The sequence below is a fragment of the Pieris napi genome, chromosome 3, assembly GCF_905475465.1.
Source record: "Pieris napi chromosome 3, ilPieNapi1.2, whole genome shotgun sequence".
Lineage (NCBI taxonomy): Eukaryota > Metazoa > Arthropoda > Insecta > Lepidoptera > Pieridae > Pieris > Pieris napi.
The window spans coordinates 2,405,305-2,429,372 of NC_062236.1; the positions used below are offsets into that span (position 1 = coordinate 2,405,305).

Below are 24,068 nucleotides of genomic sequence, written 5' to 3' on the forward strand. Positions count from 1 at the left end.
TAACTATTGAAATATTACTGTTTACATTTTATATGTTACAACTTTTATATGTTTTAGTATATTATTATAGTTTACTGACTTTACGACACTTTATCGAACTTAATTATCAACGAACACTATTGTAAAACAAATAACAAGTAAATAAAATGTATTATTTATTTAAGTCACTGTAAACGACTGTAGGCAATTAGAATTATTAAAATAAAACATCTAGTTCTCTTGACTATTAAGTTCAGCGAAAGAATATTTAACCTGCGGGCATCAGAGAAGTTAATTTTCTGCAGTTTCTCACAATCTCGAAGTGAAAATTCACAATTTCCTCAACAATTTGCTACGTTATCTCTTCTGAGTTTTAGAATTCAATTTGAGAATCAGCAATCTTTATGTCCTTCGATTTAAATAATGTATACTCCACTGTGTATCTCAGTTATAACCTGTTTTTGATGATCACTATAGAGTATGTGAGTAGAGAAAAGCTAAGATTAATAAACAATGACGGACCGAAGAAGGATATTATTAAGAAAATAAGGCAAATGAAATGGCGATGGACCGGGCACATTACGAGAGATAGTAGGTTTAAATGGTCAAAATTATTACAGAATGGCAACCACGAGAAGGAAAAAGGAAAAGAGGAAGACAGAGAAAGAGATGGGCAGACGATATATAGAGGATAGGAGGCACAACTTGGACAAGAAGAGCTAACATTAGAAAAAATAATGTTAGATCTGGAAGAGGCCTATTTGTCACAGGATACGCTGATCACCAAAACCGTCATATCTGATGTACCTATTAGATTAAGTTAGGTTCTGTAACTTAAAGAAGTGGTTATATATATTATACTGGGTGGCATAAATAAAGGCTAATAATAATAAAGTATGCTTATTAAAAAAACATATAGGGATGTTCAATGTACATATATAAACATCAATATTTAAAAATGTACAATTCTCTGAGCTGATCAATAATTAAACGACAAATTTCGATTTGGCGTGACTTCAATGACGTATAAACATTAATTATATTATAGAAGATGTCAATGTCAAGACAATCGTATTATATTAAAGGTCGATTTACATCAAACGAACATAGAGCTAGAGCTAGAACAAGAGCATTCTTTCGTAATCTTTTAGTGTAAACGAAAGCTAGAGGTATCGATTTACATCAAACGAACATAGAGCTAGAGCTAGAACAAGAGCATTCTTTCGTAATCTTTTAGTGTAAACAAAAGCTAGATCGAATGTTCTTTGCTCATTCGTGTCAATTCTGTGGTTAGTATTGGTAGTGCTTCGTTATGTCTGACTCTGACTTCGTACTCATTGTTTTTTGCCTTTCCCGGCGGTAAGATGCAAGAAGCGAGTCCATCTTTTTTTTTAACTCTTCAACATTACATTCCAGTTGTTTTGCGATTTCCCGCCAAGCATTTTGTTTGTAAGTTGTATTTTCATAGTTTTCATACGTCGGATCCCACAGGCATCTGAAATTGCGGTAGGCTTCTATCATTAATAAACATTTTTCTTGAAACCAATCCATAATTTAATCGATAAGATACGTAAACAATCGCTAGAACACAAGAACGCTTTGAAAAGACCGCTCAGTGGCGCGAGCACGTCCGAACACGCTAGAACGCTCTAAGCAACTGTTCGCGCGCTCTTGCGCCGTTTACATCAAGCGAACGAGCATTCTTAGAATATTCTATAGAATCTTTGCGAACGCACTAAGAACAACGAAAGAATGCTCTACGCCTGTTTACACTAGAAGAATTTGATGTAGTGGGGATAGAATGAGCATTCGCTCGTTTGATGTAAATCGACCTTAATATATTGTTCAATACGTATCTTAATTTCGTCCCTCTTCTTTATAAAGAAACGAAGCTGTAATCAATTAAGAGTATCAATACTCTTTGATACATGACATCCACTTAATGAGACACATAACAACACATATTTATTTATTTTGATTAAATGAGTTCAGTCAAGTTATATTGCGATTCAAGCCATATGCTATATAAGGCATAACAAAAAACTTTCAAGTCTATTAAATTTTGAGTTTTACTGCACGATTTGAAGGTTGGATATACTACCTATATCAAAATTGCATACAAAAATGTCTATTATCACTATCGAAGGTTACGCAATTGCGTCGCCATCTGGATATAAAGACATTTCATTACTATTTAAATGTTTTTACTAATATTTTTATTTATGAAATGTTTTGTGAACAGCGAAAAAATTTGCGAGTTGTGTTATCAAAATAATGGCAGCAAAAATCCAATATGCAAGGTGTGTTAATGTATTTATAAATATTCCAGCGTTACTAGTTGTTGTGGAAGTATAAATTTTGATTTTGATTCAGACTAACATGTTTTGTCCAAATGATCTAAATATAAAATATTATAAATAACTATATGGTGAACTACTAATAATAATAAATCATTTATTTGCAAAGAAAGTTATTTTTCAGATTGATTAATTATAAAAAACCGCACAATCAGCCATATAAAAATAGGTTTGCAAATGTCACATTAATTATCATGATGTCATATTATAAGATTTTCTCAAGCTTAAACTAACATAAGCTTTGGGAAAACTGTCAACGCATCTTTATCGTATCTTTTTTCTAAAATACCACGCTCAAATCCCGGTGTTACATTTTAATAAATTAAAACAGAAACCAAATTCCTTGAAAATACTATGTTAATGTAATTTCACTATGAGATAACGAAGGATAATGAATGCCTAAACCTTTTCCTAAAACACCTGCGAAAATTACGTCAAAAGCCTTCATTTTATTTCAACAATTTACTTGGGCGGCAAAATATTTTCTTAATACCATATTCGTGTATATACTTACACCATTATTTACTCAAAATATATTTATTTTAATTGTATAAGTTATAGAATTTGGTTGGTTGAACGCGATTATTTCAGAAACTACTGGACCAATATTTTTTGTAGACTTTACTACACAACAAATGTTGTGTAAATGGGAAACAATATTTCTTATTGGAAGGTACTGTTGCGCTGTGTATAAACGAAATTACACTAAAATTGTTACTATTGTTATTATAAGGTTTAACTGTAATTTAATACTATTTAATAATTAAGTAAACTAATCGAAAGTCAATAGTTTCAGAAGAGCCCAGCAACTAATTGTTATATGCATGAGACATTACTAAAAAGTGACAAAGATAAAGATGAAATTCTGGATAAAATAAATAGCCGACGAAATAAAGTAGCATCGGGTGCCATACGGTCATTGCCACCTGCTAAAAATATGCTGAAATTGGTAACTTATATAATATATAACTGATATAAATATTAATAGTCCAGTGGCGCTACAATCCAATGGAACAAAACGTATGAATGGCGCCTAAATTGGAATGTCATAGACAATAGAAATCAACCTCCTTTCTGATACAAACTTTATGGAACGTTTTATTTAAGTCTAACGAGGATCATTGACTTGTAATACTATTGTTTCCTTCATGTTATAATGTTTTATCCGTATCTTCTTCCGAGATTCTATCATAATTAATTGCTTTTTGATATGTGAAATCGTTTCTAAAAGTTTAGAATGAAGTCTTAACTGCGTATCTACGATCAACTTTTGTATTGCATTACATGAATCCGTGAGATTAGTTTTTAGGTTTTTTTTTGTATTATTTTAGATTAAGTTTGGTAATTCTATCATTTTTAGTGTTACTTGTGATTTTGTTTTCGTTGATTTGGTGAACTTCTTGCCTTCTGCAAAGGGTAAAGTACCCTTACTATTTTTTTTTTTTTTTGTTTTTTTCCTTACTAAGATCGCTAAGGCCGCCCGTTGCATCCGTTATAGTTTTGATGTTATTTGTTTTTCTTTTAATGTAACGAAGTATAAAAAATAATTAAAGTATAAAATTTTTGAATTAATCTAATTTGTTAGAAATGATTCTAATACACCGCCGATGCATCGTAATTTGTAATTTAACTAATGTATACTTTATTAATCATTTAGAGTCTTGACCTCACTTTGCAAATCTTGATCATTGTCTTTTTCATGGAGTAGGTAAAAGCAATCTACATACACACATAATTTCTTGGTTTAAGACGCCGATGTTTACTATCACCGCATGAGCATTTGTTCTTGTGGCATCCTCATCTGACCTCATTGCTTAGAGATGCAAGGATTGCTTAGGCTGAAATGGAACCTAGCAAAATGACCAACTGAAATTGTTATTTTAATAATTATACTAAACTTGAATAATCAAAACAAGATAAAACAATCTAAATTCTTATGTAGAACATTTGATTTGAATTCCTCCACAAATTATCAAGCAAAAATAAGATTTGTTAGCGTACAAAAGATATATTACGCAAGTAAGCATAACGTAGGGACGTTTTTTGAAGGAGAGATTTTTTATGAAGTATTAATCATACTGTATTTGTCATCCTTTATAGGGGCACGAGGCCACTGAAATTCTTTGAAAATAAAATCAACACCGGCCTACGTAGTTCCTTTATAACTCAATTTTAAAGGTTCCCTAGTATAGACAAACGGTTTATCATAGACACTTGGTGGGAAAAATACGGAGGCCCATTCGATGAAATAGAGCATCATCACTGGATGACGTGATGATGCTCTATTTCATGAACATGTATAAGACTTGTGTTTGATTAGTTGTAACACTAAAAATACTTTTTCTCAAATTTGTTTCAAAAAAGTACCATGTACCACTGACTAATTGTTATCTAGGTACCCACAACACAGGGACTCCCTAGTGTGGGGACTAGCGATATATGAAATTTGTCTTAAATAAAGTTTCATATTTATTATTATTATAAATTTTTGTATTTGTATCACTAACAGTACAAAAACTGCAATACAATGCATTTTTTTTTGTTTTTGTATTTATTTTAAAATTGTATGTTTTAGTTTTAGCACTTCATCACAAACTTAATAAATTACTATTTATTAAGTTTGTCATCATGTGCTTTCCGTAATGAAAATTGTTGACTGTGTTTTGTTTGTCACTTCTAAGAAATTTTGATATATTAAGAAATTTAGGCGAGCAACCGTGTATATTTTTTAAAGTCGTAATCTTCGGTTAAGATTCATAAATAGAATAGCCTTTTTAGTACCATGAACGTATTTTAATTTCAAGATCTAGTTTGTAAATTTTGTCGTTTAATCTGGAATGTAGGGTCAAATTGGATGACGGAATGCCTTGTCTATATGGGACACGAATGTTAAATTTACATAAAATGCTGGAGCAATCGTGGAGAATGTAATAATTTGATACATTTCTCGACTGATATATATACATATATATATCTAATGAATAGCAGTCATTATCTATTCAATAATGTATATTATAATCACAGGAGTGGAATGATGAATTGGCGCTTTTGGCACAGCGTTGGGCTGATCAATGCTTGAGTAACGACTTGATGGATGAGTGTACAGGTAACATTTGGCATGTTTCTATTTCCTTTATACAAGCTAATTCCGTTTGTTTTTTTTAATATAACAGTGGCTCGGCTCAACTGATGTTAAGTGATACTGTTACCGGCAAACATCTTTTTTCAAATGTTTGCGCAGAATCGATTTTTAGGTATCTACTTGGGGGATAGTGACGTGTCGATTGCGTGATTGGTAAATCAGTTGATGTTTGTGTTTGTGTGTGTATGTGTACGATGCGCAAACTTTCCGTAACTCTCTTGTTTAATGCTCAAGAATTTTGCCGATATCTGTACCGCCGCTTAGCTTACATTGCGAGAGAGCTCGCAGGTTGCCGGCCTTATGAAGATACCTACAGTTCCGCGTCACTATGTTCTCTTTTATACAGTGCCAAACTTAGAGAGTCACACGCTTAACCACTAGCCTTACACTATCATATAAATAGTAATTCAATTAGTGCCTTTTAAATAAAATTCTTTTTTTATTTCATTCTTGTATGGCGGTGAATTTTTAGGATCCTGTAGTGATGCAGCATCTTTTAAACATGACTTGTAATGGTTCTTACATAACCAACTTAAAATTTACTATCTTCTTTTACTTCATTAAATGACCGTTTTCTTTTCTCTGTCTTTCCTGTATTGGATATAAGTTTTTACCTACGTTTTCTAAGTTCTTTCAAAATTCTTCAACAATGAAAACCTTTACTGAATAATTGAATAAATTAAAATTATATTGTATACAACATTTGCTGCTTCACGGAATCATTTGAAACTTCTTCAACTTTGTTGTTCAACTAAATTTGAAAAGATATTAACAGCTATAGCTAATAGCTAGCTATCTTACAGTTTTTGTATTTACTAGTATAACAAATTGAATTACGCTATATTAAATATATTAACTTACGGTACATTAATTTATTATTGTACGTATCATAACAATAATTACCCTTTAGATAAAGAGCAGTGTAACCTACTTACCTCTACTTACCTATTAGATTAACAAATGATCATGAAACAGATACAAAAATCTGGGGCCCAGACCTAAAAAGAATGGAGCGCCACCGATTAAATAGATAAATACAGTGGTAAAATATGATTCTTAATCACGAATATTTAATACAAGTAAATGGTAAATGGTAAATAATTTTATACAAGAAAACGTTAATCAAATAAAAATCAAACGGGCATCTCATAGCCATGAGTTAGCCCGAATCTTACCCTATATTATGTGAAGGCAAACGCCTGTCTAACTAGTATTAAAAATGTAAAATTTTTTATTTTTCAAGGTAACGGAACAATCGGTCAAAACATAGGCACACTGTACGGTGAAGCACCAAGTCTCAGTCCCGCCACATTAGTCGATCTGTGGTATATGGAGCTACTTAGTTTTAATTCAAACATCATATCTGATTATCGACCGTAAGTACGATTTAAGTGTTACCCCCAAATAATCATAACTGTGTTATTTATCTTTATATTTATCTAATATATAACATTTTTGTGTAATTAAACTCCTCCGAGAAGGCCCGATTGATTTTCGTGAAATTTTGTGTGCATATCGTTAGGTCTGCGAATCGGACAACATCTATTTTTTATTCCCCTAAATGTTAAGGGTCCACCCTTACATTTTATTTTTTTTTATTTTTTAGATCAATTCTTCTCGATCTTTGATCTTTTTTTTATGATACAACATAAAAAAAACATACAACCCTTAATTTTCACCCCTCTACGATCAACCTATATTTTTTATTTGTTAATTTAAAACTTATGACTCATTGGTTTACTGGTTAGTACCCTGACTGCGAATCCATGGGTCCCGGGTTCGATCCCCGGCTGAGACGAACATCGATGTGATGATTATTTGGTGTTGTGCTTAGGTCTTGGGTGTTTAAATATGTATTTATATGTCAATCTATCTATATAATAATATGTATGTATATCCGTTGCCTAGTACCCATAACAAAAGCTTCACCAGCTTAGCATGGGACTAGGTCAATTGGTGTGAATTGTCTTTAAAAAAAAAAGACTTAAACCCTTAGGCTTAGGAGAAAAATTTACAGAAAAACCTAAAAAGTTTTGATTCCGGAAAACCGTCTCTAGGGTAGCTTAGCAAAATGTCCCATGTTGGTTTGTACTAAAAAGGTAGGTAAAGTAAAATCACATTAAGGAGAAACGAAGTTCGTAGCGGCAGCTAGTATCTCTATATATTTTATAACTAAAATACCTATTTTAATAGTTCTACAACGACACGCCACGCACACTATGAGTATTTCACCCAACTTATATGGGCAAACAATAGACAAGTTGGATGCGGCGCTGTCAAATTTCAGGTAAACTTTTGCAGTATAATTCAGTTAAGCATGGAGCAAACATACTGTAATTATAAACGTGATAGTTATATGTTACAAATAGTATGAAGACGGCTGTCTTGCTGTTGGATTTGCCACCATCATTATTTTTTATAAAATAAATCAGTGGCGCTCCTCTTTAGGTCTTGGCCTCAGATTCCTGAATCTATTTCATGATCATTTTTAAGGCAAGTAGGTGATCAGCCTCCAGTGTTTTTGGGTCTAAGACATGTCGGTTTCCTCATGATGTTTTCCTTCACGTTGTTCGAGCGAATGTTAAATGCGCACATAGAAAGAAAGTACATGGGTGCACAGCTTGGGATCGAACCTACCTATCGACCTCAGGTATGAGAGTCGCTCATTATTTTGTATACTTTTCAATATTAGCAATAAAACTTTTTATAAAATCTTAATTTTCAATCTTATTCTAATGCCATCTAGTCTGAATTTTTGTATGTGCACTGTTATGTTATAAAAGATTACCTGTGTTTTGTTCTCTATGTTTTATTTTTGTTAGAGTGTAGGGGTCTTTAAAACCTGGGTCGCTTAAACCCTGGACGCCCTTGGATTAGGTTATGTAGCGTTTCATCGATTGAAATTTGGAAACAAATATTTTTCCGTACTATCAAATGTTCTTTGCTAAAAATATAACGTATAAATAATGCTTTTCAGGAAAGATCAGGAATTAAAAATAGAACAGTTCAGAGACTAGTGTGCAATTTCCTGCCCGGCGGCAATATAAAGGAGCAAAGTGTTTATAATGAAGGAAATCCTTGCAGTGACTGTCCTTTTAAAAGTGACTGTGATTCAAAATATACATTTCTTTGCGGTAAAAACTTAAATAAATGTGTTTATAAATATATTTGGTCTCAGGTTTTGCTAATTACTTTTAAGCATTAACGAAAGCAACTTGGTTAGGCTTTGTTTGTAAGTGACATTGATAAGTAGTATAAAATCACCTGCGTCTTATTCCCTTAATATATGGAACTAGCCGTTTCGCGCCCGCTTTGCTCTTTTGTTTTTATTAGCGGGAAAAATTTTCATAAAAGTAAAACAGAAATAAAAAAATGAAGGAACGTTGGAATTTAAATAAATAGCCATAAACCATCTAGGAAAAATTTCGCATCGAATGGTGGTAGTTTCATGTCGATACGATCAGTGGTTTAAGCGTGAAAGAGCCTCAAACGAACACCATTTTCTTTATATATATATATATATATATATATAGATATAGATATATAGATAACATACGTATTATAATCGACTCCTAAACGTGACAGTAATAAGTTAATGGATATAAAAAAATCGTGTTAGTATAAATAGGGACACACATAGTATGGTTTATGTTAACTGTAAAATTTTATGATATATTTCTTCATACAGGGCAGATTAGTGTCTTGAAAGAAAATGTCGAAAGGAGAGTCAACGACCTATATTCGAATATTTTAATAACCAACACTTCGACAGACTTAGATACCAATAAAGATTATTCCAATGAAAAATTAAGAGAATCAAGCAATGATACAGAAACAGATATCGCATTTGATTTGTATGCACATCTCTTTAACGTCAGCAACTACGAACATACTACAAAAAAGGAAAGTACTACTTTTTGTAAAAACCTGTTGGCTGTCGATGAGTTCATAGACTTATTGAGAAAGAAATTAAGTACAGATAATATATTTAGAGAACTATTACTTACAAAAGCTCCTGGCGGAGAAAGTCAATATACTGATGCTAAGATAGATGCCATAGTAAGTAAAATATATAGCAAAAAAACACAATCCACAACGACAAAGCCAACGGACAGTGATGTCATGAATTCTACACTACTTGCAAATTTAATCGAAGCTGTCATATTTCGGAATCGAGGTAATATTATAATTAACTTCATATGTAAATAAAAAATATTATTTAAAAAAATAAAACCTGGAAGAGATCGCTCGAAAGCGATATGGCCGCCAGTTGCTCTCCTTTTTATTTAATTATGTCAATAATTGACATAATTATACAATTATTGTACTATATTTATGTATATGCAACGAAGTGTTAATAAATAAATAAAAATAAAACGTTTATTTTCTCACAGATAAAATGACTACACTTGAAGTTGTGTTTCCCAGTACAGAAGTTATAGACGCAAAAACAGTTCAGATGCAAGCCGAATTAGGTGAAATACCACGTAACTTAGAATTTACTGGACATTACTTTTTCCCAGAAGATAGTGAAGAGGATCAAACTGATACGACAGAATCTTATTATGATCAGTCTAATATACCTGTATCTGAGATAATTATGGAACTTGAAGAATTAAAAAGAAAACAACAAACAAAAGATTTTGTAGAAGAAATTCTTGAATCTGATTCTAATCCAAACACAATAACAAAAAGTCATATTATACCAAGTGATAATAATATGAATGGTAATTGATGTAAAATTTAAAGAGTAGAATGTACCGGTTGACTGATATACACTGTCAATACAAAAATCTTTAAATGTTTCTGTTTTGTTACTTACAGATACAATTACATTAATAAGAGACAAAAATAATTTTGAAATTTGGAAACATGTGTTTATTGGTCCAAAAGGTATTGACAGAGAAAAGCGAGATAAAAGAAGTAAAACTCGACGTAAAATCGTTAGAAAATTATATCGCTACGGAGAAACAATATTAAGTTACGACGAACTGTTAAAAAATTTGGCGACAGATTTGAAGAAAATTAAATTAAACGCTAAATTCCATTGCTTTCATCACACAACTTCAACAACGACCTGCTCAAAAACTATATCCAAAATAAATTTATTTTCGTATATTATTTATTTTTTAAATAGTCAGTGAAAAATATAATTACTAGAAAATAATGTTAATATTAATAGCCAAGCATTGTATTGTTTTTCATTTGCCAAATTACATGAACACTTGTCTGATTGTATTTTTTTGTTTAAATTCCAATTTTTCATCAGTTTATTCACGACCAAATAAAATAAATCTCCATACGACAATGAACCATAACTTTCAGATTCTCTTTTCTTAATAAATTTCTTTTCACTAGTTGTTCTTTTATTTCTGAGATAATCATTTTCACATTCACAGGTTTCCGATTCTATACCTTCGTGTTTGCTTTGAGCTAGATCTTTGTCCTTATTCTGTACAAAAGGTAGAATAGTGTTAGGGGAAACATTTAAAATTTCTTGTAGCTTTGAATCCCTTCTAACATTTAATGATCGTTTTTCACAATAATCTTCATCACTTCCATCTTCGATTTCAGGCTCAGTACTGGGTGTTGGGATTGTGTCCATTTTATTTCGATTCATGAAGTCACGTGTACAAGTTGAAGTTCGCGTGCAGCCTTCAACATAGCCAGGAGGAGTTCGAGAGCCTCTGTTGCCGACATCCGCATTTCCTTCATTATCCCCTAACGATGCAGCGGTCCAAGTACACGTTAACTTTCTCGTGCAATGTTTTAAACGTATAAAAGGGGTATTTGCTGTATACTCTGATGTGCTGGATTCGGTTTGTGTGGCGGTTTCTTCAGATTGGGGTGGTGCTGATTCACCTGCACGACGTGCATTAATATCAGCAGTATTAAGTTTTCTTAGCCGTAACAGTTCATCGAATGACAAAAACTTCTCGGTGGCAAATTTTTTATGGCTTACATTCATGGATATTGTAATTGGTTCAGTCACTTTAACAAGGTTTTGTGTATTAGATGATTTTATTGGCTTCCGTTTACGTGTTCTTTTAGTAAAGCCTAACGTGGTATATCTTATCGATTTTAATTGGTGCTGTTTTTTATCAAATTCATCTTCTTGCCAAAATGGTTTAAAAGTAATGTCTCCTCTTCTTTTTCTTTCACTACAAATATTTAAAGACAAACAATTAGCATTGTTCAAATTGAAATATTAAAAAGGATACAATCTAAGCTTTCTACCTTGAATCGAGCAACTTTTTGGATTTTCGTAATAAAAATCGTGTAGGTACATCTGATTTCGGAAATTCGTTATCTTTGAATTTTAATTCTGTTTTTGGTGTATCAAACAAGCTGTAATCATTCGCAGCATACTTATCGTAAGGTTTTTTATATTCATCTATTAAGATTTTACTTGGCCTGTGTTCTTCCAAATTTCTCCTCATTGGACAGTTGTTTGATTGTTGACCGGCTGTTATACATTCACAATTATTGTTTTGAAGGCATGGTGATAGATGAACTGAGGTTAAAGATTGACATTGGCAAAGATTTTGTGTATTCTGGCAAAAGAATTGTTTGGTAGTAGTATCCATTTTTTGATCGTATGCAGCACAATTATTATTCTGTCCCCTAGTGCACAGCTTTAGTGGACTAAATGAAGTCCAACAAGTGGGTGACACGTAATCGTTTGAAATCTTTGTATCAGATTTCCGAGTGCATTGTTGAACGCGATTTCTTCTATAAAATCCAGTTGAATAATATTCCGGAATAGGGCTTGCGGTATCGAACTTTCTAAATTGACTTTGATCCGGATGCAGATAATCAAACTCATCGGTGTGATCATGACTATGATATATGCGGGAATGCCCTCTTTCTCTTTGGATAATATGACTCTCAGTTCTTCCAGCATTAGGTGGGCTCCAGCGTACCTCCTTATTATCCCTCTTTAAAACTGAAACTAAATCCTAATATTAAATTTTCTTCTCTATTACCTATAGCAATAAAACAGTGAACTGTTCTTACCAGAATATTTTTTACTGTTTTCAGTATTTTGACCACTAATTAAATCCTTTACCATATCGTTATGAAGATATCTGATAGGATCAATTTCACTCGTGACTGGATTAATAAGCAAACTAGTTGGCGTTGTTAACCCTGCAATCCAATTACGTTCAGAGGCGATTATATATGCATTACACATGTATAGCGATGAAACTGGGATACATCCTAGTAGTATTGCATAGATTTGGAAAGACCCATACATTTATTACAATGAATATAAGTTAGAATGTAAGTTTAGGTGAAGATCACGTATTTAGGATTGTTTAATAATTTAATTTGTAAATAAAGTAAATAAATTGTGTAGCTCCGTAATATTGAGTGCTAAAAAATAATTTCGTACACTGTTCTTGAGACTGCGACGTCACAAAACACAAATCGAAGTGTCGTCCGTGTAGTGGAACTACCGATTTCACACAATATCACGTAAGTTCTTGAATTTCAACAAAAGTATCTCCAAAAAGTGATAATTAGAGGTTAGAAATTCACCAATCATATTGAGCATAGACAAAAGATCAATGACATTGACACTTGTCACAGCAACAGCTAACTAGTGTTGCCAGAGCAAGTAAATAAAAACTACCACTAATTACGTTCCATAACACGCAGATTTAGTTTACAAGAATGGAAGATCAGTTTCAACTATTGTTTGATAAAATGAAGAATGAAATCTTGAACCAAACAATAGAATTGAAAGATTCGATAACAAATAATATAATGGAGAGATTAGACGAAAAACTTCAACCTATTATAACAGAAAATAGAAACTTAAAAATAAAAGTAGAAAATCTCGAAAAGGAAGTAGAAAGTTTAAAAAGAGGAAAGAAGCAAAACAATTTGATAATGTTTGGAGTAAATGAAGGCGAAAGGTCTACACAAGAATTAATACAAAATACAATACATATTTTCAAAACTGACCTTGACATACAATTACAAGAACATGAGATAAACAAAATATATCGTCTAGGAAAGGGAAAGTCTTCTGGAAAACCAAGACCAATTCTGATTTCCTTTACGAGCGAATGGAAGAAGAATGAAGTTATGGGAAAGAAGAAAAACTTCAAAAATGTATATGTTACAGAAGACTACACAAAGGAAGTAATAGAGAAAAGGAAAACGTTGCAGGCGCAGCTAAAAGAGGAGAGAGAAAAGGGAAATATCGCGTACCTGAAATTTGACAAACTAGTAGTAAAAGAAAAAAATACTAACATAAATAAGGAAAAGCGCAAAAGAGAAACGTCATCATCCCCACAAAACAATGCTCAACCAAGGAAACAACAAACTCTAATGCCGCCGATTAACAATAGACCAAATGCTTTCGACGTAATGAGGATTAGAGCTAATTCTCTTTCGTCTTTTCCCGCTAAGACAACAACTAACAAAGAATAACAATTAACTGTCGGTAAACGGAAAAATAAACAGCTCAACATGAACCAACATAAAATAACAAAACAAAATACTTCCCCAAGCCGACTGGTCATCGTGGGGAAAAATGACCACGACCCTCTAAAGGAAAATAACACTAACATGAAAAATAACACTAACATGAAAAACAAAGTAAATGACATCCACATAGCAACTATTAACTGTCGATCTCTTAGAACACCTGAAAAACTCCAAGAACTAGAGCTGGCAATAGAAGAGTTAAAGTGGGATATTATAGGTATTAGCGAAATGCGCAGATTTGGAGAAGGTATAGAAAACCATGGCAAATACGTACTACATTATAAAGGGGAGACGCCCGGGCTGTATGGAGTTGGATTCATGGTGAAAGCAAATCTAGTCAACAACATAGAAGAACTTAGTGGATTCTCGGAACGTATTGCAATCCTTAATATAAAACTGCCCGTGAACGGAGATAAAGAAGAGAGATGGTCTATTATACAGGCATATTCACCAACTGAATCTGATAAAAAAGAGGACGTAAAAACAATTGAGGAATTCTATGAAAATCTCCAAAACGCTATTGATAACGCACACAAAAACGTCATCGTGATGGGAGACTTTAATGGACAAATTGGGATTCAAAATAGTGGGGAAGAAAATACCATAGGAAACTATGGGTATGGAAATAGAAGCAAAAACGGAACAAGACTAGTAAACTTTGCACTGGAAAACAGATTAAGTATTCTAAACAGTTTTTATAAAAGGAAACCATCAAAAAAATGGACATGGATCTCACCCAATGGACAATATAGGAATGAAATCGATTTTATTATGTCTAATAATAGAAAAGCCTTCAAGAACATTTCGATCATAAACAATTTAAACTTCCACACAGACCATAGGATGGTTCGAGTTGCGATGTCAGGAATGTTCAAGAAAACAAGACGATTTCAAAATAAACAATTAGCGGTACAATACTCAGGTGACCCTAAACTATTACTTAATAATCTTCAAACATCTCTAGATGCCGCGGAATTAGAGAAGAAAGAATATCCATCGATACAAGAAAAATACAACCTATTACTAAATCAACTAAAAACAGTAACCAGAAAAACAAACAAAAGTATCAAGAAAGAAGTCTCACTTACAATCAAACAATTATTACAAGAACGAAAAGAACTTTTACGACAAAAGGAAATTAAAGGAAACCGCCAAAGAGTAACAGAAGTAAGCAAAAAGATCAGTGAACAACTTAGGAAAGAAAGAAAAACTAAAAGATCTAATACAATGAAAAGTTACATAGAAAAGACAGGAGGAATAAAAAAGGCATTGAAGGAGTTAAACTACAAAAAGGACTGGATACCAAGTATGAGAAAGAAAGATGGCAATAATACAGGTAAAAGACTCGAAATATTAAAAATCGCTACAGAATTCTACCGAAACTTATACCGAAGTCAAAAAGAGAAAGACACTATAAAAGAAAACGACGAAATAACTAATGAAGAATATATACCGGAAATAATGAAGGAAGAAACCATAAAAGCAATAAATACACAAAAACTCGATAAAGCCCCTGGATCTGATCTTGTTACAAACGAACTTCTAAAAGCAACGTTACCAGTAATCGCTCCAAGACTTACAGATATATTTAATGAAATTATCAAAACGGAAAACATTCCAGAGGATTGGACAAAATCTACAATTATACTACTACATAAAAAAGGTGACAAAGGAGATATAGCAAATTACAGACCAATCAGTTTAATGTCCAATATTTACAAAGTGTTTTCAAAAATAATATTATCTAGAATCACAAACACACTTGAAGAAAATCAACCCAAAGAACAAGCTGGATTCCGTAGACATTTTTCAACAATAGACCACATACACGCCCTTAGACAAATACTCCAGAAATTTAAAGAATATAACAAAATTTACTACATAGGGTTCGTGGATTTCAACAAAGCATTCGACACACTTGAACATAGATTTATCTGGGACGCATTAAAAGATCAAGGCGTACATGCAAAATACATACGGATACTGAAAAACGTATACACAAAAAGCACCGCACAAGTAAAACTAGAATCTATAGGCGAAGAATTTCCGGTTGAGAGAGGTGTACGCCAGGGAGACCCAATTTCACCAAAAATATTTGCAGCAGTTCTGGAAATGATATTCAGAAATCTGGATTGGACGAATAAAGGACTAAATATAAATGGCGAAAATCTGAGTCACCTACGCTTTGCAGACGACCTAATCTTATTTTCGGAAAACCCGAAAACCCTAAAGGAAATGTTGCAACAGTTAGCGGAAGAAAGTAAGAAGGCAGGCCTGTCAATGAACTTAACGAAAACAAAAGTAATGTCTAACTCCTCACAAACAGAGTCCATAACAGTAAATGATGAAGAAATAGAGTATGTAAAGGAGTATGTGTATTTGGGACAGTTAATATCTACTGAGGAATGTATGCAAAAAGAAATAGAAAGAAGAATAACTAATACTTGGAAGAGATATTGGTCACTCAGTGAAGTCATGAAGAACCAGGATATGTCTATGAGGAACAAGAGGAGAATATACAATATGTGTATCTTACCATGCTTACTATATGGGTGCCAAACATGGGCATTGACAGAAGAACAAGCAAGGAAAATAAAAGTTTGTCAGAATGGAATGGAGAGAAGCACAATAGGAATTAAAAGAAAAGACCGAGTTAAACTAAAATGTATCAAAAACAAAACAAAATTTAAGAATGCATACACAACATACAGGTGCTTAAAGTGGAGGTGGGCTGGACATATGATAAGAGAGAAGAAGGAGAAATGGACGAGAATAATAACAGAATGGCAACCACGAGATAGTAAAAGAAACAGAGGCAGACAGACTAGAAGATGGGAGGACGACATCAAAAAAGTGGCGGGCCCAATATGGACGCGCATAGCGAAAAATAGAACAGAGTGGAAATCTTTAGAGGAGGCCTATGTCGAAAGACAAGCTGAAATGTAGAAACGACCGTTTACCGATACCGGATTTATGAAAAGAAAAGAAACTGTTAAAAGTTATAAACGTATTTGTAAGAAAAATTACTGTAAAAATAAGTTCAGCAATAAAGGCTATTTTATTTATTTATTTTTATTTTAATAATTTAATTTATATATATGTATAATTCATTGTTCAGAAGAAAAAAATCGTATTTTTGATCTATAAATATCATTCTTTTAATTGTTGATCACTATCGAAGAGTTCTATTTAATATTATCATTATACTAATAAAAAGGCCTTTAGATATTATTTTAATGCTTTTCAATAAGATTGAGTAACTATATTAGATACATATATAAATAAACATACCGTTATCAGGAGAGCATAGCCCTGGATATATTTTATCCGGTTCCAAACGCTCAACACACTGCGTTGCGGGCAAACCAATAGTGTAAATGGGACGACGGTCAATATTTCCTTTAGGCATAAAGTTGCAAACCAATCTATCAACCCGTCGACGAATACCATTCATCCTAATCTGAGGACACAATAAAAACATATTATGATGTACTAAATGTACATACGATTGCAGTGATAAACATACAATACTGTTACGAAATATTTCTCGACTTTTTAACTGAGACGTTTTCAGCTACCTGCCTTGCGATTCTGTAACTCACTTTCAGAACTCGCACAGCGGTTTTCGCAGCGGCGGTCGCGCTCAAATCAGTCGTGAAGCAGTCATTTTACGATTTGGCATTCTGATCAAGCGAAAACCGCTATGCGAGTTCGAAAAGTGAGTTACAGAATCGCAAGGCTGTAATGTTTATGACCGGCTATTTTCTTTCACATACCAGAAAATTTGAATTTACATAAAGTTACTGGGCTGGTACATTTTTAGGCTATTTCAAAGTAGGGTACAGTATACAGGAAGACCCTTTTTAGGTGTTTCCGGGATTATTATTTGGCAATAGAATATTGTAGAGCGACAATTATAAGTGTGGAACGAATGATACGCAAGAGAGAAGGAAGATCTGAACCTTCTCAAAGCCAAGCAAAATGTGTGGAAGAGATAAAGAGAACGTACGTTCTAGAGGTGTGCGATAAGAAAAGAACGCCAGCTCAGTACCACTCCCACCAGAGAGTTTTAGAATATCGTTGACTTGGATTATCTACTATATAAAAATAAGTCGGGTTTTCCTTCCTGACGCTATAACTCCAGAACGCACGAACCGATTTCCACGGTTTTGCATTCGTTGGAAAGGTCTCGGGCTCCGTGAGGTTTATAGCGTATAAAATTCAGGAAAAATTTCAAAAGTAAAGCGGGATCACCAAACGAAACGTTACATAAAACGAAGCCATCTGGTGGCGAAACGGAGTTCGCCGAGTTTGCTAGTTCTTTATATAAGCAGGCCGAAACGCGACTGTGAGTGCGATTCCGAGAGATAAACAGCAAAGAGTTCAAACTGCAAATATTGTGACAAGTGGTAAGTACTGGGAAAGTGTTAAGCGATTATTAAAGTAATTTGCGACGGCGTTGTGTCTTTATGAATGTCATTCTCGTTGAATATTTTTTAATAATCCTTGAATATTGAAGAATATTTCGTTTCTATCCGATTTTCTTGAAACAGGATGTTCAAAATTAATTTAAATGTTTATACCAAATTATCTTTATAAAACAAAGGTTTAATTTACATTGTTAATTTTGTAGAAACCGTTGAATATATCAGGTGCATTAATTATGGAGTCAACGTTTCAACAATAGGTGGCTTAAAATACTCACGTGAAAGACGGCTCTTCCGCAACCGACATTATTTGTTGGGGCCCAAATTAACTGTACGAAGTTATTACATTTATTATTTTCTGACCTGTTGAATGAAATTGGTAATTTTATATTTATTATGATAAAAAGTAAAATTCTCAGTGAGGAATATAGTATAAAATAAATTTCTGTAGTAGGTACCTAGTGCTTCATATCTGATAAGCGTTGACTTTTGGTACAGAAGGGTACTTCATACGATTTCGATCAAGTATTATCAATCTAAGACCATAAACTAAACTTACTTTCTAAAGTATTTTAATAATTATTGGAATTAGGGTGTCAGATTATATAAAACTAGATAACCTGGTGAACTTCGTATCACCTACCATGTGTCAAACCTCATACAAAATTATCAAAACAGACCAAAGAGATAGATAGGCCTTATACTTCAGCTATGAAACCCAAATTTTAGATCTTCAGGTGGGAATGGTGGTTAAAACCAGTGATTCCCAACATTTTTTGTGCCCCAATTTTAGCCTTTCTAAAATTCTATGAATCTAACATAATTTTTAATACAACAAAATTGAAAAGTTCACTTAAGAGACTCAAATGATAGGTTTTAGGAAGAACTAATAGCTAATTACTAGGAAATTGTAAACCACAGAACAGTTTTGAACTAATTTCACTTTGATATGTTATTAAATTATAATGGAAATGGCAGCTGATACCAGCGCCAATGCTCCGACATATATATAGATACATTTTATGTAGACATTGTGAAAACTTACGAATTATAGTACACAACATTTCCTCTAAAAGCAAGCGATTCCATAAACCATATATCGATAAAATTTTTCACATTCAATTCGTTGGTTACCCCCGTAACAGTTGCTATGTTTTGTCCAACTTTCGTTCCTTCTAAAATATATAATTTAAAAGTATAAAATAACGCCTATCACCGGCAGTAAATTAATATACTGTAATGTAATTGTGTAGTTATATGTCATAATTAAATAAAAATCCTGTAACAATCTGGTCCTGGATCTAGCTGAGTACGAGTTTTATATACTATTTTCCCTTAGTTTTAACTTTTTACTTTGTACAAATTAAGTTCTTATCGGACGTCAAGGCAGAATTCAAAACCATCCGTATCACCTCGACGTCCGTCGTTCCACAACTTAGCGTTTCTTACGGCAGTTTTTGCCGCGGTGCCGACTGAAGAATTTTCAAACCAATTCAACTAGTGTTCTTCAAGAAAAGATCGTACCAATTCTTAATATAATTACCATAGCATACAAACATCAGTATAAGAAAACATGGATTTCCTATTAAATTATATTTGTTAGTAAGCGTGTCACCGCCACAAACTGGCTGTCAATAATGCCAACCTAAATCTCTACAGTCGTCCTCTTTGTCCGGCATGATTGATGGATCACACTGGTTTGCCCAACGTTGGGCAATCTCCGCCAATTCACTGGACCATGTCTGGAAAAGAACGGAAGTCTTTATACTTCTGATAAAAATGTCGATCCTAGTACAGAAAATGACCGGAATTGGTTTTCCTATGAGATCGACAGTTTTAACAACAAATCATGTGGATATTTCTGCACAATTCAAAAGAAAATTATATACTTATATATGTATTATAAATATATCATCTTATCCCACTTAATTGAATTAAATTTTATACGAAGAAAAACTGAACAAATTTTTTTGAACGCTTGACAATTCGTACAACTAGACTATATATATATATGCTTTTCATAGTAAAAGTTCTAAATACTGTTGTATTACTACAATTCAACAGTAACAACTTTACTAACTGTACGGCTACACGACTAACTACTGTTACTAATTATGACAAGACCTAACAAATTACGAAATAAGTTATTTAGGTACAATGTGAACGTACAATTTTCTTCATATTTGCGGCTTGAGGAAACCCTCTCAAATATCCCATCGCAACATAATTTCTCTTTTCATTTATTCTGTCTACAATATCCTTGATATCATTGTCTGTGAGATTGTGTTCAAATCCCGTACACCTGTGATGTGGTCTTGAAACCTAGCGATTTTATATTTGCAATCAGTCTCTCACGAACCTGACTGTGAACGCCCTAACCTCAGAAACTACTGGTTCTAATTGAAGGAATCTTTTTGTGTTGGATAGTCGAAATTCACGTGAGTGAAACTTAATCTTTAGTGAAGGAATTATTTGACTTACTCTAATAGATACAAAGAACTAGTCAGAAATGATAGATTTAATTTAATTTACCACTACATTTTGATTTGACGTTTACGCAACAATGTGATTATTGCTCAGTAATATACACTAGGCGTTTTACTTTAGTTTCAGTATATTCAATATACAAATATGATTATGTTTTACTTATAAAAAAAATCACTTTTAAGGAAATATATGATGAATTCTGTCTGAAACTTTTTTGTATCCAAACGATTTAGTGACAAATATTTGGGACCAAAAAATTGAATTTTGAAATAATTTAAACAGTTTAGTTAGTAATCAAACCACTTACTGTATATTTGCACATTGTATGATTTAAACATATCTTACAGTATTTATTACTCGATACTAGAACAGCGCACAAAATAATAACGCACAATTTAAATTTAAACATAACAATAACATACAAGTGAAACACAAAAAACAAATCAAAGCCTTATAGATTTTTATATATATGTTCCGTCATAAAACATTAAAATGTAAAATTTAGTTTTGGTTATGTTTATTGTGTTTTTCATTATAATTTTAATTCAAATTAATTATAAATCCACGACCGCTGCGGTGTACAATTATGGATATCAGGGAGAACCTAATTATAATGGTAATTAAATATTATCAAATATTGTTATTTTTATACTTAAACCACTAAAGCGATTTCAATTAAGTTGCATACATACACTTCGAAAATCAAAGTTAATTTATTTGTAACTATTTTTCGAAATAAATATTTAGTGTCACATTGTTTCAGTTCCAACAAAGTCAAATATGAACACAGCAACATTACCTTCGAAAATATTATTTGAAGTTTCCAAGCTCCGAGTCAATAGCAATTTGAAAGATTTAAAGGCAAATATTTTCGATAAAATGCTGTCAGATGAAATGCTATCAATAAAGCAACAAATATTTGAAAGAAATTCGACACCGTCCACAGTACAAATTAGCAGCAAACGATATGTTCCTACACCAATACTCGAACTACAACAGCGATGGCCGATAGATAGAATACAATCTAACAAGGAAAAGAAGTTAGATTTTGAAAAGCACATGAAAAGAATAGACGAAATTGCAGACACAGAAGAAAGTAACGAACAAGAAGTGTCTAAATGTAAATCAAATTGTACAAGTGAGAGAGTACTCGAGCTACGAAGTCTTTCCGATAAATTACATAAAATAGACATACCCACTAAATATCCACGTTTATCGAAGCAATGCACATGCACGAACGGTGCCGAGCACTCTCATACATCTGTACATAAGCATACCAAGCACACTCTAGGTTTCAAAAAACCAGAAGAACAAAATTCTAGGAATCCTAATGAATGCACCAGATCCACTTCAACAGTCCCTCCAATAACATATCCTTTTTATATTACGTATTCACCCTACTTTGTTGGAACCGTAGCAGACTATACAAACTTTTACTATCATCCGGATGCAATAAGTGATTTAAAAATACCCAAACATCATAAAAATAGAAAACACAAAAAGCCTGCATCCGAAGAAATTGATAATAGTTTAGAGAACGACAGGGATTATGTTTATGACGAATATGATGAATATACCAAAAGTACAAGAAGACACAGAGATAAAACGAAACCTGATGATAACTTTAACATTATCGTTCATCCTACAAATGAACCAGATAGTTTAAATAATAGAGAAAAATTTCAGGTCGTAGATAAAGATAAATTCGTCGAAGAAATAGTAGAAGATTTGAAAATGTATTATAACGAAGCAGTCATTAAAGATTGTTATTGTTCATCGACTACATTTAAAATAGGTTTACAAATAATTATATTTGTTTATCTATTGCAATTTTTAATATAATCATATAACTTTAAAACAGTTGGTTTTATTGATACTAATATTATTTATAGTGAGGATATACTTATATTATCTTTGTATGCTTCTAACAAATTAACTACATAATGGAAAAATAAAAAATTGAGTTACATAGGCGACGTGTAATTCCAAAATATTTTATAAAATAAATGTCCAACAGTGCAAGGCCAGAACATGCCGTTAGCTATTAATAACTATACGTATGTACTTAAAAAAATAATAAAAATTGTTAAGATTAATAATTATCTTTAAAAATGTATAACAGTGACATCTAAAGGGTATTTCAACAAGAAGTTTGTTTTTCAATTGTGGCAACACCGAGAACGTGATAGTTTTGACATTTAGTTTTTGGCGGTATTCGTAGCAGGTGCTTTGGCAATTATTACAATGAATTCAATTTCGCTCGAAAATCGCATTAAAATAATTCAAATCCACTATAAAAATGGTGGTTCTGTTAAAGTTACATTTCGTAAAATTCGTGATATTTTCGGCCAGCATAATCGTCCTTCTGAGACCGCTGTTAAGAATTTGGTCGCGAAATTTGAGTCGACAGGCTCGGTACAAAATGTGCCAACACCAACACGTGTTCGACCGGGTCGTTCAACAGAAAACATCGCCGCCGTGAGCCACAGTGTTGAAGAAGATCAAAATTTGTCAATTTCACGACGTTCTCAACAATTGGGGTTATCCAAAAGCACAACATGGCGAATTTTGCGAAAGGATTTGGCTTTGAAGCCTTACAAGATTCAACTGGTGCAGGAATTAAAGCTGATCGACCATTCAAATCGCCGCAGATTCGCTCAGTTCATTCAGGAACAACCTGCTGGTTTTTCTGAAAAAATCATTTTTTCAGACGAAGCCCATTTTCATTTGTCAGGGTACGTCAACAAGCAAAATTGTCGCATTTGGGCTTCTGAAAATCCTAAAGCAATTATTGAGAAGGCTTTGCATACTCAACGTGTTACTGTGTGGTGCACTATGTGGTCTGGAGGCGTGATTGGGCCGTTTTTTTTCGAAGATGAGGCTGGAAATGCGGTAACAGTCAATGGATCACGGTATCGCGAGATGTTAACCACTAAATTTTGGCCTATTATTGATGACATGGATATCACTGAAATGTGGTTTCAACAGGACGGTGCCACATGTCACACAGCCAATGAAACGATCAATTGATTGCAAACCAAATTTCCCGAGCGCATAATTTCGCGAAATTCAGCTGTTAAGTGGCCAGCCAGATCGTGTGATTTAACACCACTGGATTATTTTTTGTGGGGCTATGTTAAAGACAGAGTCTATACGGAGCCAATCGAATCGATTGCA

General features: G+C 32.9%; 4 protein-coding genes across 4 annotated transcripts; 2 read left to right on the forward strand and 2 right to left on the reverse strand.

The window, feature by feature from the left end:
* Positions 1–2,143: 2,143 nt before the first annotated feature.
* Positions 2,144–10,311, forward strand: LOC125063350 (peptidase inhibitor 16-like). Its single transcript, XM_047669761.1, has 8 exons — positions 2,144–2,279; positions 3,127–3,285; positions 5,361–5,442; positions 6,722–6,854; positions 7,672–7,765; positions 8,456–8,612; positions 9,167–9,655; positions 9,873–10,311. The coding sequence occupies exons 1-8, from the start codon at positions 2,178–2,180 to the stop codon at positions 10,211–10,213; spliced, it is 1,557 nt and encodes a 518-aa protein (XP_047525717.1). The 5' UTR covers positions 2,144–2,177; the 3' UTR covers positions 10,214–10,311.
* Positions 10,312–10,417: 106 nt separating this feature from the next.
* LOC125063419 lies at positions 10,418–11,677 on the reverse strand (the record flags this gene model as incomplete). Its single annotated transcript, XM_047669848.1, has 1 exon — positions 10,418–11,677. A coding segment is annotated over one exon (1,062 nt), but the record flags the coding sequence as incomplete, so codon positions are not given.
* A 30-nt stretch (positions 11,678–11,707) lies between these two features.
* On the reverse strand, positions 11,708–21,328 carry LOC125063349. The gene is made up of 8 exons (XM_047669760.1): positions 21,199–21,328; positions 20,574–20,726; positions 20,050–20,146; positions 19,450–19,579; positions 18,683–18,767; positions 17,269–17,437; positions 12,496–12,627; positions 11,708–12,430 (listed from the first exon to the last, which is right to left on the reverse strand). The coding sequence occupies exons 1-8, from the start codon at positions 21,298–21,300 to the stop codon at positions 11,712–11,714; spliced, it is 1,587 nt and encodes a 528-aa protein (XP_047525716.1). The 5' UTR covers positions 21,301–21,328; the 3' UTR covers positions 11,708–11,711.
* A 39-nt stretch (positions 21,329–21,367) lies between these two features.
* LOC125063359 lies at positions 21,368–22,743 on the forward strand. Its single transcript, XM_047669771.1, has 2 exons — positions 21,368–21,507; positions 21,655–22,743. Exons 1-2 carry the CDS (start codon positions 21,405–21,407, stop codon positions 22,731–22,733), a joined length of 1,182 nt encoding a protein of 393 aa, XP_047525727.1. The 5' UTR covers positions 21,368–21,404; the 3' UTR covers positions 22,734–22,743.
* The last annotated feature ends 1,325 nt before the right edge of the window (positions 22,744–24,068 follow it).